Source organism: Trichosurus vulpecula, chromosome 6, assembly GCF_011100635.1.
Source record: "Trichosurus vulpecula isolate mTriVul1 chromosome 6, mTriVul1.pri, whole genome shotgun sequence".
NCBI classification, from domain to species: Eukaryota; Metazoa; Chordata; class Mammalia; order Diprotodontia; family Phalangeridae; genus Trichosurus; species Trichosurus vulpecula.
This window is the reverse complement of record NC_050578.1, coordinates 264,648,100-264,667,327: the sequence shown is the minus strand read 5'-3', so window position 1 is coordinate 264,667,327 and position 19,228 is coordinate 264,648,100. Positions and strand designations below refer to the sequence as shown.

The following is a 19,228-nucleotide window of genomic DNA, read 5'->3' as shown; positions in this document are numbered from 1 at the left end:
AGCAATGTAAATCCCAACCACTCAAAGGTTTGCCCTCACAGCCAGCAAATTGGCCAACATGATGAAACACGGCAACAGTTCAAGTGGGAGGGGTGGTGGAAATACAGGCACACTCATATATTGTTGGTGGAGCTGTGAAGTGGTAAAACCATTTTGGAAAGCAGTTTGGAATTGTGCAAATAAAGTGGCAAAAATGCCCATACACTTTGACCCAGACAATCAGTTACTAGGCATCCCCCAAAGAGGCCACAGATAAAAAAGAAAGCCCTTAAATACACCCACAAAGTTAGAGCAGCAATTTTGGTGATAACAATGAATTGGAAACAAAGAAGATGCCCACTGACTGGAGAATGGTTCACTACACTGTGGTCCATGAATGTAATGGAATACAGCTGTGCTGTTAGAAATGATGTATGTGACACTAATGCACTGTTAGCAGGGTTGAGAACTGATCCAAACATTCTGGAGAGCAATTAGGAACTATGCTCAAAGGCAAACAAACTGGGCATACTGTTTGATTGAGCAATATCACTACTAGGCCTGTATCTCAAAGAGATCACAAAAAAGGGAAAAGAGCCTACATATGCAAAAGTATTTATAGTAGAACTATTTGTGGTGGCAAAATATTGAGCATACGCCCATCAATTGGGGAATAGCTGAACAAGCTGTGATATATTAATATAATGGAATGCTATTGTGCAATAAGAAATTATGAACAGGCATATTTCAGAAAAACCCTGGAAAGATTTGTACAAACTGACATAAAGTGAAATGAGCAGAACCAGGGGAAAAAACCAGTACAGCAATACCGCATGATGATCAACTATAAATCACTCAGCTTTTCTCAGCAACACAATGATCCAAGACAAGTACAAAGGAAACATAAAGGAAAATGTTATCCATATACAGAAAAAGAACTGATGGACTCAAAATGTAGATTGAAGTATATTTTTCCCACTTACTTTATTCTTTCTCATGATTTTTATTCCTTTTGATCTGTTTCTTCTTCCACAACTGTGATGAATATGGAAATATATTTTACATGATAGCATCTGTATAAACTACATCAAATTGCCTACCATCTTCAGAAGGAAGAAAACTTCGGAGCTCAAAATTTTGTAAAAATGAATGCTAAAAATTTTCTTGATATGTAATTGTGGGGAAAAAAATAAAATATTTTTTAAAACCAAAAAAAAAAAGAAATTATGTATGTGATACATACAGAGAAACCTGGAAAGATATATACAAACTGATGCAGAGGAAAGTCAGTAGAGCCAAGAAAACAAGCTACAAAATGACTACAACAATGTTAATGCAAAGAACAAATCAAAGATCAAAAGAGAATATGGGGGGGGGGGTGGAGCCAAGATGGCGGCTGGTAAGCAGGGACTAGAGTGAGCTCCATACCGAGTCCCTCCAAAAACCTATAAAAAACGGCTCTGAACCAATTCTAGAACGGCAGAACCCACAGAACAGCAGAGGGAAGCAGGGCTCCAGCCCAGAAGAGCCTGGATGGTCTCTGGGTAACATCTATTTCACAAGGAGGTGGGAGCTGGGAGCTGGGAGCTGGGAACGGAGTGGAGCAGAGCCCAGCCTGAGCGGCGTGGAACAACCAAACTTGGAGTTGGCCAGATGGGGCCCTTAGTGCCCTGAATATGTGAGCTGTGGCAGTTAGCAGACCCCCTCAACCCACAAACACCAAAGACTGCGGAGAAGGTTAGTGGGAAAAGCTGTGGGAGTGGAAGGAGTTCACGGTTTGGCTTCCAGCCCCAGGGGCAGCAGAGGTGGGGCAGCTACAGTTGCTGCTGCTTCTGGCCCCAGGCCCACCTGGTGGAGGAATTAAGTAGCAGATCAGAGCAGGAGTGCACAGCCTGTTGAAGATCTAAGCCCAGCCCGGGCTGGGGGTTCTTGGGGAAGGAGTAGTGCTGGAGTGACAGAGCTGGCACCTCCCCCCCAAACGTGGAACATAGAACTCGTTAGTCTACAAGCAGTCATACCCCACTGAAAAACTCAAGGGTCAAGTTAGTTGGTAAGGAATATGGCCAGGCAGTGAAAGCACATCCAGATTCAGTCTCAGACTTTGGATTCTTTCTTTGGTGACAAAGAAGACCAAAACATACAGCCTAAAGAAAACAACAAAGTCATAGAGCCTACAACAAAAGCCTCCAAGAAAAACATGAACTGGTCCCAGGCCACAAAAGAGCTCAAAAAGGATTTGGAAAAGCAAGTTAGAGAAGTAGAGGAAAAATTGGGAAGAGAAATGAGAAGGATGCGAGAAAACCATGAAAAACAAGTCAATGACTTGCTAAAGGAGACCCCCCAAAATGCTGAAAAATACACTGAAGAAAACAACACCTTAAAAAATAGATTAACTCAAATGGCAAAGGAGCTTCAAAAAGCCAATGAGGAGATGAATGCCTTGAAAGGCAGAATTAGCCAAATGGAAAAGGAGGTCCAAAAGACCATTGAAGAAAATAGTACTTTAAAAATTAGATTGGAGCAAGTGGAAGTTGTGACTTTATGAGAAATCAGGATATTATAAAACAGGACCAAAGGAATGAAAAAATGGAAGACAATGTGAAATATCTCATTGGAAAAACCACTGACCTGGAAAATAGATCCAGGAGAGATAATTTAAAAATTATTGGACTACCTGAAAGCCATGATCAAAAAAAGAGTCTAGATACCATCTTTCAAGAAATTATCAAGGAGAACTGCCTTGATATTCTAGAGGCACAGGGCAAAATAGAAATTGAAAGAATCCATCGATCGCCTCCTCAAATAGATCCCAAAAAGAAATCTCCTAGGAATATTGTCGCCAAATTCCAGAGCTCCCAGATCAAGGAGAAAATACTACAAGCAGCCAGAAAGAAACAATTTGAGTATTGTGGAAACCCAATCAGAATAATCCAAGATCTGGCAGCTTCTACATTAAGAGATCGAAGGGCTTGAAATGCAATATTCCGGAGGTCAAAGGAGCTAGGATTAAAACCAAGAATCACCTACCCAGCAAAACTGAGTATCATGCTCCAAGGCAAAATATGGACTTTCAATAAAATATAGGACTTTCAAGCTTTCTCAGTGAAAAGACCAGAACTGAATAGAAAATTTGACTTTCAAACACAAGAATCAAGAGAAGCATGAAAAGGTAATCAAGAAACAGAAACTGCAAGGGACTTACTAAAGTTGAACTGTTTTGTTTACATTCCTACATGGAAAGATGATGTGTGTGATTCATGAGACCTCAGTATTAGGGTAGCTGAAGGGAATATGCATAATAGGCATATATATATATATATATGTGTGTGTGTGTGTGTGTGTGTGTGTGTGTGTGTGTGTGTGTGTGTGTGTGTTTATGTATATATAGAAGTGAATGTGTATGTATATATCTATGTGTATATGTATGTATGTGTATGTATGTATGTATGTGTATATATATATATGTGTGTGTGTGTATATATATATATATATGTAAAAGAGAGAGAACAGACACAGGGTGAGTTGAAGATGAAGGGAAGATATCTAAAAGAAATAAAATGAAATTAAGTGATGAGAGAGCAACATATTGAGAGAGGGAGATAGGGAGAGATAGAATGGGGTGGATTATCTCGCATAAAGGTGGCAAGAGGAAGAAGTTCTGTGGGAGGAGGGGAGAGGGCAGGTGAGGGGGGAATGAGTGAACCTTGCTCTCATCAGATTTGGACTGAGGAGGGAATACCATACATACTCAGTTGGGTATCTTACCCCACAGGAAAGAAGAGGGAAGAAGATAAAAAAAATAAAAGGGGGGATGATGGAGGGGAGGGCAGATGGGGGTGGAGGTGATCAAAACAAGCACTTTGGAGGGGGGACAGGGTCATGGGAGAAAATTCAATAAAGCGGGATGGGTTGGGAAGGAGCAAAATGTAGTTGGTCTTTCACAACATGAGTATTGTGGAAGGGTTATACATAGTGATACACGTGTGGCCTAGGCTGAATTGCTTGACTTCTTAGGGAGGGTGGGTGGGAAGGGAAGAGGGAAGAGAATTTGGAGCTCAAAGTTTTAAAAACAGATGTTCAAAAACAACAAGGGAAAGTTTTTGCATGCAACTAAAAAATAAGATGCACAGGCAATGGGGCTTAGGGATTTATCTTGCCCTGAATGAGAGGAAGGGAGAGGGGGATGAGAGGGGAGGGGGGTGATAGAGGGGAGGGCTGACTGGGGAATGGGGCAACCAGAATGTATGCCATCTTGGAGTGGGGGGGAGGGTAGAAATGGGGAGAAATTTTGTAGTTCAAATTGTTGTGGGAATCAATGCTGAAAACCAAATACGTTAAATAGATAAATTTAAATTAAATCAAAAGAGAATATAGGGAAATCACAAAGAATAAGCTTGGCCCCAAAGATGACATGAGAAGATGCCCCCTCTACTCCTTTGCAGAACATCTCATTGTTTTCAGATTTTTTTCAATGCATTTGATTAGACTTTGCTGATTCTTTTACCTTCATCCTCTTTTTTTTCTCTTAAAACATTCTGTTAGGTGGCTCTCTGGGAGGCGGAAAGCACCATATTATTTGAAATAGTTCAATTATTTGATATAGTCCTAGAAATGCTGGCTTGAGCAATAAGATAAGAGAAAGAAAATGAGAATAAGCATAGGCAAAGGGGATATAAAATGATCACATTTTGCAGATGATATGATTTAAAAAACACTAAAGCATTAACTAAAAAATTGAAATAAAGACTTCAACAAAGTAACATGATATAAAAAAGCCACAAAAATCATCAGCCTTTCTAAATATTACCAAGAGAGCCCAGCAGGAAGAGCTAGAAAAATAAAATTCCACTCAAAATACTTCAAGGTTGTATTATATATCTGGAAGTCCCTTTACTAAGCCATACTGAGGAATTATATTAATACAACCACAAAACACTCTTTTCAGAAATAAATACAAATAACTGGAAAAATATTAGTCATCTTTGGGCCATGCTAATATAATAAAAATAATAATACCACCTAAACTGATTATATTATTTATTAACCAATCCCCCATTGCTTTTTGTTGGGTGGCATCCTGCCATTTGCTTTGTTTCTGTGACATCTTTGAATGTTTCTCTCAGCTCAGAATATTTTGATGGAAAAATGATTGATGGAATTCTGAGACCTCCTCTTAGAAATAGACATGGCACTGGATGTGTTATTTTTTAGAAATACATGAATGTTTTTGCAATAAAGAAGAAAACAAAAATAGCACCATCTAGATCTTTGTCCTTTACTTTCCATTCCTTTATTTTCTGTTTTGTTGGTTTATATATAAAACATTTTTCAGTTTTTAATTTATTTTTACTTTTCAACGTTAACATCCATAAGATTTCAAGTTTTGGTTTTTCTCCACCATCTTTCCCTCCCTCCTCCCCTAGACAGCATCTAATCTGATATATTTGTGTATATATACATACATATATATACATATACATTCATATTAAACACATTTCACAGTAGTCATGGTGTAAAGGAGAATTAGAACCAATGGAACAATGGGAGAAACCACTAGAAAGAAGAAAGATCAAAAGAAAGAGAGACAGAGAGAGAGAGAGAGAGAGAGAGAGAGAGAGAGAGTGCAAATAGTATGCTTTGACTTGCATTCAGACTGCATAGTTCTTTCTCTGGATATGGATTACATTTTCCATTATGGGCCTTTTGGAATTGTCTTAGATCTTTGCATTGCTGAGGAGAGCCAAGTCTATCAATGTCAATCATCACAAAATGTTGCTGTTAGTGTGTAAAATGTTCTCTTGGTTCAGTTGAGTTCACTTAGCATCAGTTCATGTAAGTCTTTTCAGATTTTTCTGAAGTCTTCCTGCTCATCCTTTCTTGCAGAACAATAGTATTCCATCACTTTCACATACCACAACTTGTTCAGCCATTCCTCATTTCATAGGCATCCCTTTCACTTCCAGTTTTCACAACAAAAGTAGTGTATATATATATATATATATATATATATATATATATATATATATATATATATATATATATATTTCACACTTGTATCCATAATTAGGTAGATAGATAGAAGGGGAGGACTATATTTGTACCTTCATTGGTATTGAAAGCCACTGGAGTTGATTGAACAGGGTGATGATGTGATTAGACCTATACTTAAGAAAATCATTTCAGTTGGTGAATTGAGGATAGATTGGAGTGGGGAGGGACTTGAGGCAGGCAGACCCATGAACAGCTACTGCAGAAATCCAGGTGTGAAGTAATGTGGGCCTGCACCATGGTGGTATCAGTATCAGAGCCAAGAAGGCAGTATTATGGAGGGATGTTGAAAAGGTGAAGACAACTTGTTTCCGCAACACATTGGATATGTCAGGGAGGGTGTGAGAGACAGTTAGTAGTTAAGGATGACTTCTAGGTTTTGAGGCTGATTGTTTGGGAAAATGGTGTTGCTCTTTACAGTAAATGGAAGTTAAGAGATGAGGAAAAGGGTTTGGGGAAAGATCATGTGTTCAGTTTTGGACATACTGAATTTAAGATATCTACTGGACATGTGTGTCAAGATATCAGAAAGGCAGTTGGAGGTGAGAGATTAGAGGCCAGGACAGTGATTGGGGCATGAAAAGTAGATTTGAGAGTCATCAGCATACAGATGGCAATTAAATCCATGGTAGCTGATGAGATCACTTTAGTGAAGTAGTACAGAGAGTCCAGACAGGTCCTTCTGAGACACCTATAACAATAGAAGCCAGCAAGAAGAACTGAGGAGTGGTCTGATAACTATGAGGAAAACCATGAGAGAGGTATCGAGGTAACCTACAGCATATACCACATGCATATTTCTCAGTGGCACATGAAAATTTGTTAAACGAAAGCAATTAAGATAGAATAATAACTATGGAAGGCCTATTAAACAGCATCATAGGACATACAGTAAAATAAGCAAGGTACAGAAAATTACTACAAAACAGGCATAATCCAAATTCAAAGGAAATATTTAGCATGAAAATTAAATATTCTTTTAGTATATATGTTTTGTGAATATATTCAGTTATACAAAAGGCACAAATTACCTTAAATTTCATATGATAAATTATAAAATAGGCAGATAATTCTAAATTTCCTGTGACATACAGATTTTTTGTCCCTATACCTGTGCTACTAAATGATAGAGAATGATCATAATCCTCTTCACAATGATAATGTTCAAGATCTAAATCTGCCCTGGTAAGAGGCCTCACTGGGTAATTCCATTTCTTTGTTTTGAGGGAATTGTCTTTCAACAAAGATCTCTATGTCTGAAGTATTATGCTGAAGTGGTTTTTCCACTGCATTAATTCAATATATCTGGATTTCTGTTTTGGGGCAGAAGGGAATTCACTCCACCTCACATTTATCCACCTGGTTCCTACCTTGAGATCACAAGCAATTTCATAGAGATTATATACATGGGCAGTTATGCAAAACATTTTCATATTAGCCATATTTCATAAGAAAATGCAGGTCAAAAACAAAACAAAACCCCAAAATAATAAAGTACAGAGAAGGAGTATTCTCTAGTCTGCATTTAGACTCCATAACTTCATTCTCTGGAGATTGATAACATTCATCATAAGTCCGTTGGAATTGTCTTCAATCATTATATTGGTGAGAATAGCTAAGTCATTCACAGTTGATCACTGCATGTTGTTGCTTTTATTATGTACAATGTTTTCCTGATATTCCTTATTCATTTTGAATCATTTCATATATGTCTTCCCAGATTTTTCTGAAGCGTCAACCTCATAAATTATCTTAAAGCATAATAGTATTTGCTCACAATCATATAACACAACATGTTCAATTATTGTTCACCTGAAGGACATCTCCTTATTTTCCAATTCTTTGCCAACCTCAAAAGAGGCACTATATGTATATATACATATATACATATATGCACATACGCATATATACATATATACATATATGCATATATACATATATGTGTATGTACACACATATACATGTGTATATGTGTGTGTGTGTGTGTGTGTGTATATATATATCTTTTTTTCTTTGATCTCTTTGGGATACAGACTTAGGAGTAGTGTATCTGGGATGAATTCTAGACACTGTTTTATAGACATTGTAACATAGTTCTGAATTGCTTTCCAGAATGGTTGAATCAGCTATTTTACCTTGATTTTCAGATTTATTAAAATATAATTGGTTCAAAGAGATCCTATAATTTTTTAAATTTCATCTTCATGTGTACTGAGTTCACCTTTTTACATCATATAATAGTAACTTTATTTTCTTCTTTCTTCTTTTTTAATTAAATGAACCAATCGTTCACCTTTTTAATTTTTTTTTCTAAAACCAACTCTTAGTTTAATATAGAAGTCCAATGGTTTTCTTTCCAATGCATTAATCTCTCCTTTTGGTGTTTAATTAGACATTTTTATTTTTTCTCCTTACAGTTTTTTCTCCAATGACCAATTCATTGATCTCTTCTTTTTGTATTTTACTAACATAAGCACTTAGAGATATAAATTTTCTCCCAAATAAAGCATTGGCTGTGTCCCATAAATTTTGGTATGCCTTCTCATTGCTATCATCGTGTTATTGTTATTATGGAATTTTAAATTTAATTTTCTTGAACCACCAATGAATTAGGATGCAATTATATAGTTTCCAATTAATTATAATCCATTTCCCCATAGACATTTATTGAATTTAATTTTATTGCATTATGACATAAAAAGGATGCACTTATTATTTTGGTTTTCTGCATTTGAGTATGCAGTTGTCATGTTCTAATCCATGGTTAATTTTTGCAATCATGCCATGTACATATGAGAAGAGATATATTCCTTTCTATTCCCAATCAATTTTCCCCAAATATATATCATATTTAATTTTGAAAAAAATCTATTGCTCTCCTTAAATCCTTTCTCATTTATTTAATGATTAGATTTATCTAGTTCTAAGAAAGGAAGATTGAGGTCCTTGTTCCCTTTTAGCCACCAATGATAGTAGTCCTACAGGCCCTTGGACTATGAACAGGTCAAAGCTTTCTGGTACCTATAAATGCTAGTGTTCCTCTATTTCTTGAAATTGAGACCATGGCCCATAGTCAAACATGAGTGACCACAAGAATTCCTATCCATGCTTGCACTTTGACCACCACTCCTGTTAACATGTAACATCATGTCCTTACGCCTTTGGTGACTAAGACTGGGAGCTGCTAACAATGCAACTATGCAACAATGTCCTGAACCCAGCACCAGCAAGGGGCACCCTGAAATCTCCTCCCATTCAGTTTTCCAACAATAATCCCCCAACAATCAGTAGGTTGAAAATTCACAATGCTGCTACAGCCAAGGATGTGGCTGACTCCAAGGCCTGATGCTGGAACCTAAGAGGTCTGCATTGGGCTCCAACCTGACTACTTTAAGGAGAATGATCTTTCTTACAGACCACCTAAGTTATCTGGAAAATTGTTTGCTGAAATATTTGGTTGTTCTGCCATTCTACATTTGACTTGAAGTGCTATTTTTAGAATTGACTGGAGTGGAATCTGAGAGAGCATAGCTGAGTGCTGAACCATCTTGACACCAACTCCCCTTGTGTTCACTGGTTTTTAGGACATAGTAACTAGGATCTTCTTCACAGAATATATATGTCCATGAACCTTAGTCTGAATTATAGTCTTTGCCTGCCTGGAACATGATATCTTTTCTTCTTTGGAGAATACTGAAGTTAGTGTCTTCTGCTGTCAATGTGCTCATCCAGGATCCAGACTAAATCACCAGTTCACGATAATATGGGACAAATTGTATTTACTACACTTCCTTCAATCTCAGTATCTACACTGTAGACAGAGAAGTTGTCATGCTTCTTCACATTAAAGTGCAGAGTAGTTTCCTATTAGTCTGCTAACTCCTCTATTCCATAACTACCAAGATTTCTTACAATGACTTTGTTACCCTGTGTAGCATACTGAACATAAGGACAACACAATTAATTTCTTTTGATATTGTATGATGATAGAGCCAGGGATGAAGTTTTTTTTTAATTTCTCCCTCAACTGAGCAACATATTGGCCATGATTAAGAAAGTTGGATTGGGGGGCTGTTCCTTGAAGGCATCCCTTGAAGGCAAACCATCTTGCTATATGAACGTATCTCTCGTTTTCACATTCTGCCCCAAATTCTCTTTCTCATCAACTAGCTTGGTTGAAATTCCAAAGCAAAATATCCCTAGGAACTATTTCAGTGATTGAAGTGAAGCACATTCTTAAAAGAATTACACTCACCCCTTAAATCTGTCTTGCTGTAATTCTCCTCTCAAGTTTCAGAAGGATCAAACATGCAGATATTGATTTCCATGTTGTTGAAGGGAATATTCCACTGGGCTCATATTGACTCTAATTAGAGCCGACACATGAAGAGTCTGCATAAATCAAGATCTAAATATCCATTAATTTATTTTCTACACCAATATATTGACACAACTCTAAGCTCACCCCAAAATATCCTAAATATAAATAATGCCTGTTACTCAGTACTTTAAGGCCAAAACTTACAAAAGTCTATATGGGTATTTACTTCAAATATCTCTCATGTTTTCTGAACTATATAAGTCTAAGCAAAAAAATAAAGAAGAAAGACTGAATAGAATTCTATCTGAATAGGATTACAGAAAAGTGAAACATAACAGATGTATGGGGAAACCTCCACATCAATAGAGAGTAAAATTTGTTTTTCTCAGTGCCACCTACACAAAAACTGACCATGTACTAGGGCTTAGTAAAACTCACAATCTACTGCCAAAAGCAGAAATACTAAATACATCCTTTTCAGATCATAATGCAATAAAAATGACATTCAGAAGAGTCCACAAAAAGATAGATTAAAAATTAACTGGAAACTAAATTATCTGAAACCATAGAAGTAGTGGGTCAAAGAACCAATCTTAGAAAGAGTCAAAAGTTTGATTAATAAGAATGAAAACAATGAGGAAATCAATGAAAATCTATGGGATAGAGCTAAACCAGCACATAGAGGAAAATTTTTACCTCTAAATATTTTTGTCAGCAGATCAATAAACTGGGCATAAAACTAAAAGCAAAATAAACAAAAATAAGCGAAGAATAAAAAGAACAAATTGAAAACAACCAATTAAACATCAAATTGAAAATCTTGAAAAACAAAGGAGACATTTGGAAAACTGAAAGTGAGAAAACCATTAAGTTAATGAATTAAACAACAAACTAGTCTTATGTTAAAAAATAAAATGCATGAACCATTGGTTAATTTGATTAAAAAGAAGAAACAATGGATCACCAGCACCAAAAATGAAAAGGATGAAAGCAACACCAAATAAATGAAAATTGAAACAATGATTAGAAACTAATTTGCCCAAAATACATGCTAAAAAATCTGACAATCTAGCTGAAATGGATGAATATTTACAAATATATAAATTGTCCAGATTAGAAAAAAAATGAAATAAAATACTTAAATAACCATACCTTAAAACACATGTTATGAATAAGCCCTAAGAAATGAAATCTCTAAGAAAAATTACCAGGGAAAATTAATTCATAAGTTAATTCTACCAACTATTTGAAGAACATCTAATTCCAACACATCATAATTTCTTTAGAAAAATAGGACAAAAAAGGGCCACTATCAAATTCCATTTATTAGACAAACATTGTGCTCATACTTAAGCCAGGAAAAGCACAAAAGGAAAAGGAAAACCATTTTATGACAGAGAAAAGCAGAATAATAGGTTTCATGTATAAGGAGAATGGTAATGCAAGACAGAAAAAATAGGAGATACACTCTCACCAGGAACATGACAGTGGAGTAGCAGGATGGCAACTCCTATCATTTCTTGGCAAGAGAGTACCTACAGATGAAGATAAAATCACTAGAGAAGAAATACTAGAACCAGGACACCAGAGATCAAAGTCCATCAGGGTGGGAAATGGGAGAGGTTGCCAAAGAACATAATTATGAAGGAGGATTGTGCAGCTGCAGTGAGAGTCAAAGATGTGACCTTGGGTTTAATGCAGCAAAAGTCCTTTTCTCTGAGGTATGGTTCCAATGATAAAGATAGTATCTGCTACAAACCTGGTGAAAGAATATGTGAGTTCCAAGGTACAGCCAACACTGAGCAATGATTGAGGCTGTTGAGATTGTAGAGAAGGAAATAAAAGGACTAGGATTGGGTCAATGTGACCATAGGGGAAAAGCTTACTTATCGTTAATTGCAGGAAGTGGGAACAGACATCATTATTATTGGGGACCCAGGGTGACTCCTATCATGTGGCATAGGAAAATCTGACATTGGTTCCTCAGGAACATTTCTTTTTAATCAGGACAATTGACACAGGGACAACCTCCATAGAATGGATGGTGATGTTCTGGCAATGAATGAAAACGTGAAGATAGGAGGCAAAGGAAGGTATAAGGGAGTCTTCATCTTTTCACTCTCAAAGAAAAATTCAAGACTTTAGAGAATTGATTTCCCCATGTGCCCATTTGAAAATAGAGGAAATGGGTGGCCAACTGAGGTTCTACTCTTTGAAGCCTGTATAAACATTCTCCCTTTGCTACCCATGTAACACGTGCAAGACAGTACGTTTGCAATAAAATTTGGGACAGAATAATTCATTGACTCCTAAAATGAGGATAACACAATAAGATGGATAATACCTTTACATTGGTCATTTGGAGTGTTTTTCCCCTTCCCTGATGTTGATTTGGGGAAGAAATGTTGAGAGACTAAAGACTTGAGGAAGAACAAGGGACTGTTCTCCCCTGCTTCACTCATGCTGCCATTTTTCCCTGAGAATATGGTACCTGAAGCAATTCTGACCTTAGGTGAATGAGGACCTAAAGATGGAATTGAGGAGGTTACTATATGGTGAGATTCAAATAATTAGAAGAATCCTTGGAAGAACCCTGGAAATGCAGTCTCTGAAAGAGAACACCAAAGAAAACAGCCACGGCAGCTCATTTCCATTATAGCTCAAGAGCACCAGGCTAGCAAACTACTTGATCCAAACAAGCAGAAAATTAACCCATGAATCAGAATACCAGTTCCTATAAAGAGCCAGCCCAAATGAGCCAGAGAGTGACTCCATGACAAATCTTCTGTCTGCAGAATCACTTCTCTCTCCTCAGTCCTTCCTTTAGAAAAATTAATATATCACCACTTCAATTTCCAGAGTTCCAAATGTTGGTTTCTTACAAGGCAGAGAGTGTGTGAACAGTGCTCTCCCCACAATACCACATTAAATAAAGTCAACAGGAACAAATTTTTGTAGCATTTGGTCAACTTGCTTCATGAGAGCAAAGGGGATCCACATGAAGAACTATAATTTTTGGTTGAAACAACCTGATTTCAATCTATAGACTTGTAAAAAAGTCAACAGATGTTTGTTACAATGCTCACTTTGTACCTGGCCCTGTGCCAAGAGCATGGGACACAAGTCCAAGAGGCAGAAAAATGGAACCAATGCCCTTTAGTGGTTTATCATGTAATGGCGGAGGACAGCCCCTAAAAAATCACAGAAAAAAATGAGGAGAGTATCAAGGAGAAGGTCCTCTTCAGTGTTGGACACAATGTGGAAATCCAGAGACTCAGAAGCAGAGCTGAGACAAAGAAGGATGGTTGACCTGGAGACTTTTTCAAAGTGAGGGTCTGGCAAGAACTCTCCAATGGTCAAAAGGACTCCAAGGGTAGTGGGAAGTTCCGGGAATAAAAGGCCACTTTGTGTTGAGAAGCAATCTTCTAAAGAGATGAGGAGAAGCAGTATTTGTGGATACAAAACACTTTGGGACTGGTGACTCCCTTACTTAGATCAGCCAACTCTTTGAAGTGTGTCTCTTCTTGGTTAACAGGTCACATCACTCCTCAATTAGGTCCAAGACGTGCTTGGCTACTACTATTTTCTAGGCTAACAACTCTAGGGGATAAAGTGACTGATAATGAAACTTTAAACCTTTGAATGCTTCAAAGTTCAAAAACTATTCTATCCTATTTCTAGATACTTATTTACAAATGCTAAAGAAAGAGAGAAAAACAAAAAAAAATGAAGTAGAATACATTTAGTTACATGAACAATTGAGAACTTAGTACAAGAGTGGCTTCTTGGTTCTACTTTGAGAACACAAGAATTACTAAAACTGATTGATTTCTATGTCTGATTTTAACGGAGGGTGAAGGGGAGTGGCCAATGAAACTAGGACCGTAAAGCATGAGGAGACTTTCTGTGCCTGCTACCCATTTCAGCCTCTGAAACTTTGGAACAAAATTTGGGCCTTAATGATTCAGAACTTTCTAGGAAGTGATTCATACCAAGGACCAATATTTCCCTCTCTCCACCCTTCCCAGCATTTAAGCAAGAACACAAGTGAGCTCATAGTAGCTGTTCTCTTTATCCTCCCAACTGGATACCCATTGGACTTAAACAAGGAATCTCCCACTATAAAAAAGAGTCTTCTCATACTGGAAGGCCAGTTTGCCTCTAAGCACTTCCACTGCTTGGTCAGTTCCTCCTACAGCCTCTTATACCTAACTTTCCAGAATACTTCTCCATCATTCCCCTTGTAAATACCTACATCTTTTGTAAAATCTCCACATTTAAGCTTCCTTTGATGTCTTATTCCCCCCATACTAGGACATGAGCCTTTGGAGAATTAAGAACTGCAGCTTTAGTGAATATATCTGCAGGCCCAGTGTGAACCACTGTGTTGTAGTTGTTTTTCCTTTGATTTTGAAGAGGTCCATGGCATCAGGGAATGATTCCAAGATGTGCAAATGAATTGGATTTAAGTGAAAAAGAGCTTTGAAAAGTCACCAGCCTCACTTTCCCTCTCAAGATACCTATGTCCAGTGGTGAGATATCGACCTGGATGACTGGAGATAGCCCTGGATGCAGTGGGGGACCTTGACCTTTTTTAAGCTAAGGTCTTTAAGAAGTTTAAGTTTGACCATGGAAATACCCATTCAGTGATACAAATGAGGAATAGAACGGCATCTTTACCATGTCAAAAAAAATAGATCTGAGAGGGGAGGGGAAGACCCAAAGGGTTTCTGGCCACAACAAAAACAATTGCTATTTAAAGTTACTTGCTGTAAATGTCTTTCTTAGAAATAACTTAAATTGAATATATAAATTATTTTTGTACGTAAGGGTTACACGATATATATAGGAGAGGGGTAGTAGAAGGGAGGGAAGACTGGGAAAAAAGTCAATCAGAATTCATGCCATCTTGAGTGTAGGGGAGTAGGGGAGAGATGGGGAGAAAACACGTAACTCAAAATCTTGTGGAAATGAATGTTGAAAACTAAAAATAAATAAATTAATCTAAATAAAAGGGGAAAAAGCACAAGATGTCATAGTGGATAGAGTGCTAGACATGGAGTCAGGTAATCCTGTCTTAAATCTTGGCCCTAACATTTACTAAATATTAACTGCTTGATGAAGTGGAAAGGATGATTTTTAAAAAATAATCTTTTTTTAAATAGGTGTCACTAGATGTGACCATGTTACAATAAAGGCCTTATAAAGGAAAACCAGTGAAATGATTATCATTCGTTAAATGCATTGGCCAAATAGGATGTGGCTGGATCACTTGGTAGTGATAACTGATGAAGTGCTAGTGTGGTCCATTGGTAATTTTGTGATGGTGGGAGAAGTTAGGAGATGTCAGCAGGAGAAGGGGTTGACCCCCAGTTGGAAACTGATGGGAAGGGAGAAGAGTCACTGAGGTTAGTCAGACATATCAAGTTTCTGATCTCTACTTATTGGGGGAAATTCCACAGTGAGGAGACCATTGATTTATTGAGGTGACTCTAATCTTTAGTGGCAACATAATGCTTGGTCCAGTATCAGAATTTGATGAATGTTCATTGCAGATAAATTATTTAACCTTGATGTTGGCCTAGTGCTGTTATTCTACGCAGTGAATAGTCTGAGTGAATCATAATTAAAGTGTGACAGTTATGATATGATACATATCCATCTCCTACAATCCCTCTTAATTGCTTGTGTGAGGATTACTCTGCCAAACCGATGATTTCCTCTAGTAACAGACTTCTAAAAAATGTTGTTTATCAACTTAAAACATTATTGAGAGTTCTATTTTGATTATTATTATTCATTCACTTACCAACAGTAAAGTGTGCGCTTCTACTGGCCAAAGCACTGTGCTTGATGTTATAATGGCAAGAAAAGTGTAAAATTCAACACAATCTGGAAATTTGTGGGCCTTGGCCTCATCACTGTCATTCACATTTTCTGCTCTTGTCATGTCACAGTGTCCTATGACTCATGCAAGATCTGGTAATTTTGAGCAACTGCAGAGATTTGGTTTGGGGAGAATGGAAGTAGCATTCCATTCTAGAAGATCCAAAAAACCTATCTTGATAGAGATCAGAGGGTCCTGTGGACCTCCCAGAACCCATGGAAGCTGGGAGGGCTCCAGGGACTGAAGGTAGGGAAGGAGCTTCCAAAACATCTTTTTATATAAGTGTGTGTGGGTGTGTGTGTGTGTATGTGTGTGTGTGTGTGTGTGTGTGTGTGTTTGTGTGAGATTGTCAAGAAGAAGGATGCAGGTGCAGAGTTTCCGGGCAGGATGATCCCCAGAGAACCTCACTCTCAGACTCTGGTCACCGTATTTATTTTTCTTGCATCCAAGAAGCATGAGGGTGGACCACCTTTCATTATCCATCCACAGGGAGCAAAAAGAATAATATCCAGAAGGCAAACATGTCCCATAAATTTTCCCTGCTCTTTCTAACTTTTGCTTTTGTTCTAAACAGAGGCCTGCTGCATGTCTCCTATTCTGCTTGTCTAAGTGAGAGGGACTGTTCAAAGCTGGAGCATCTATTAAGAGCAAAACTTTTTAGCAACAGAGAATGTGGCTATAACTGCATGAACAACGACCTCCAGTCACATTACACTCCCCTATTCCTTGGCTCTTTAGAATTTGGTATATTGGCCATGGACTTGGGGCAACTGGGGGTCTCATTCTCTCAATTATTTGTAATTTTACTTTTGCAATTTTTTCTTTCTATGTGCCATATGGTGAAGAGTCCTTGTCACATAGAAAGAACTTATAGTCCCACTTATAGAAAAGAAGGGGACCTAGTCATAGGGGGCTTCTTCTCCTTTCTTCTAAAGTTAGAGCCAAAAACTGACAGTATCTACTTCAGAACTCCTCCCCGCTGGACTGCTGCAGAACCAAAGTAAGCGGTTATATTTTTCTGATGGATGAAACAGTTATGCATAATTCTGAGTAACTTATTTGTTGGTAGAGTTTATGTTTTATTTAGCCTCACAACTTGGGTTAAAGCAAAGACCTGGGTTTGAAAATTTCTAGGAAATTGAGGAATTAAAGGTTTTATTAATGTGCAGTACATCAAGCTGAGAAACAGACTATGCATGCATACTCTACATAGCATTATAAACAGTCAGAGATTCATCCCGACAGATGGGGAAAAACCTCATCCACTACAAGGATGATGGAGACACATCACGGATAGAATACATTAAATTTGGGATTCAAATGGTAAAACTGTATTTCCTTAAAATGGGCTGGTTGACAACTGGTTATTGGTACCAAATATGGGAGGAAATATTCCTTATATGACCCATATGTGACAAAGAAGTTCTTGAGGTCACGTATCACAGCTAGACTTGGGTAGGGGTAGAGAGAGTTTCTTCTTCTTTACAACACAGACCTGTGGAGGGATCTAAGGTTAACCATCTTAGGGATCAGAAAAAACAATAAATTCAGAATACTCCAGTCAGTCCAGACTTTCATCCAATCCAAAGCTTCAATCCTCATCTGCCTGACAGAGAGTTGCCAAGGGATAACGCAAAATGTTTATCTTTGCCTCTGAACTTTGATGGGCTTTAGGACCATTTAGACTAAGTGACTCCATATTGGAGTCCTATCATTATAAGTATAACATTAAAATATATCTAAAACAACAAATAATGTAAAGTTTTTAATGACCACAAGGGTCATGTGTATCAGACACACTGACAAGGTTCATTGATCGCAATGAGTTTTTAGTCCTTTTATGTCTAGGAAATCTGCACTGTTGGGTAATTTCCCTCAAATAAACAATCAGAACACCATGTACAGGGCATGAGCTAGGGATTAACAAATGAAAAAGGATCCTGGCATCAAGAATTGTTTTACTTACTCTCAGTGAAATGTTGCCTATATTTCAGATGATAATTTGTGCAAATAATTACTCCTCTGAGTAATGAGACTGCTCCCTTTGAAGGTTTAGAGACTGGGATTCAAGACAATCTTTTCAATCTTCACTATTACCCCCCATCCTTTTACTTTGCTTCCTTTCCTTTCCTTTCCAACAATTTCTTAACCCTCTGATGGTTTCGAAATTTTAGGAGGAGACATAGTGATTGAATCTACTTTTGGAATTGACCATAAGAGGTCATTACAATAAGGTCAGTGACAATGGCATTGGATAATCTTCTAGGATGTCTCTAAAGTGAGGTGTGTGAAATGCTCAACATTTCTAATTCATTCTATGTGTCTTATGTACTCAGCAGGTGAAGTTGGGCTAAGGCCTGGGCATGGCAACTCTGACAACTCTTTTCCTTACTGTCATTAAATTTTTCTCCATTTTCCGTGGCAGGATATTGCAGCTCCTCATATTCTTCCTTGAAATTTCTCCTTCTTGGTCCTTCTTCTAATTAAGGATCCTTGGTTATTTTCTTCTTTTCTGCCAGAATTTCTTCATATTCTCTTTGTTCTGATCATACCTCTCATCGGGGAATGGAGAAGATACTACAGCAATTACATTAGTAAAGTATATCTTAAAAGTATTAACTGTGAGGATTTTTCCTTTTTTCAAGCTAAAAAAATTATTACTGAACAATTTTGTGCATACACTGGGAAGAACCCTAGAAAAGGATGATCTTTTCCAAAGATTTTGTGAAAGAGAAAAGAGAAGCTTATTAAATTTGCAGATGACATAGAGCTAGGTGAGATTTTTTTTTAAAAAATGACATGAGAAACTCAAGAATCACAATCTTGGAAGTCTCAAGGATGGCACTGAGTCAAGTAGGGAGAAACTTAATACTGATAAATGCACTCTTCATTCTACCTTCAATATCAACAACATATGAACACCAGGATTGAAGTGTGGTTACATTCAGTAAAATTATCTGAGGGTTGTGGTGAACTATTATGAGATTTAAAGA

At 37.4% G+C, this 19,228-nt stretch overlaps 1 protein-coding gene across 1 annotated transcript in view; it reads left to right on the top strand.

Annotated features, from left to right (window-relative positions):
* Positions 1-16,990: 16,990 nt before the first annotated feature.
* Positions 16,991-19,228, top strand: part of LOC118855091 (vomeronasal type-2 receptor 26-like) — a 42,027-nt gene continuing 39,789 nt past the window's right edge. The window contains exon 1 of the mRNA XM_036765210.1: positions 16,991-17,235. Coding sequence (XP_036621105.1) covers positions 16,991-17,235 — 245 coding nt within the window. The remainder of the gene's footprint in view (positions 17,236-19,228) is intronic.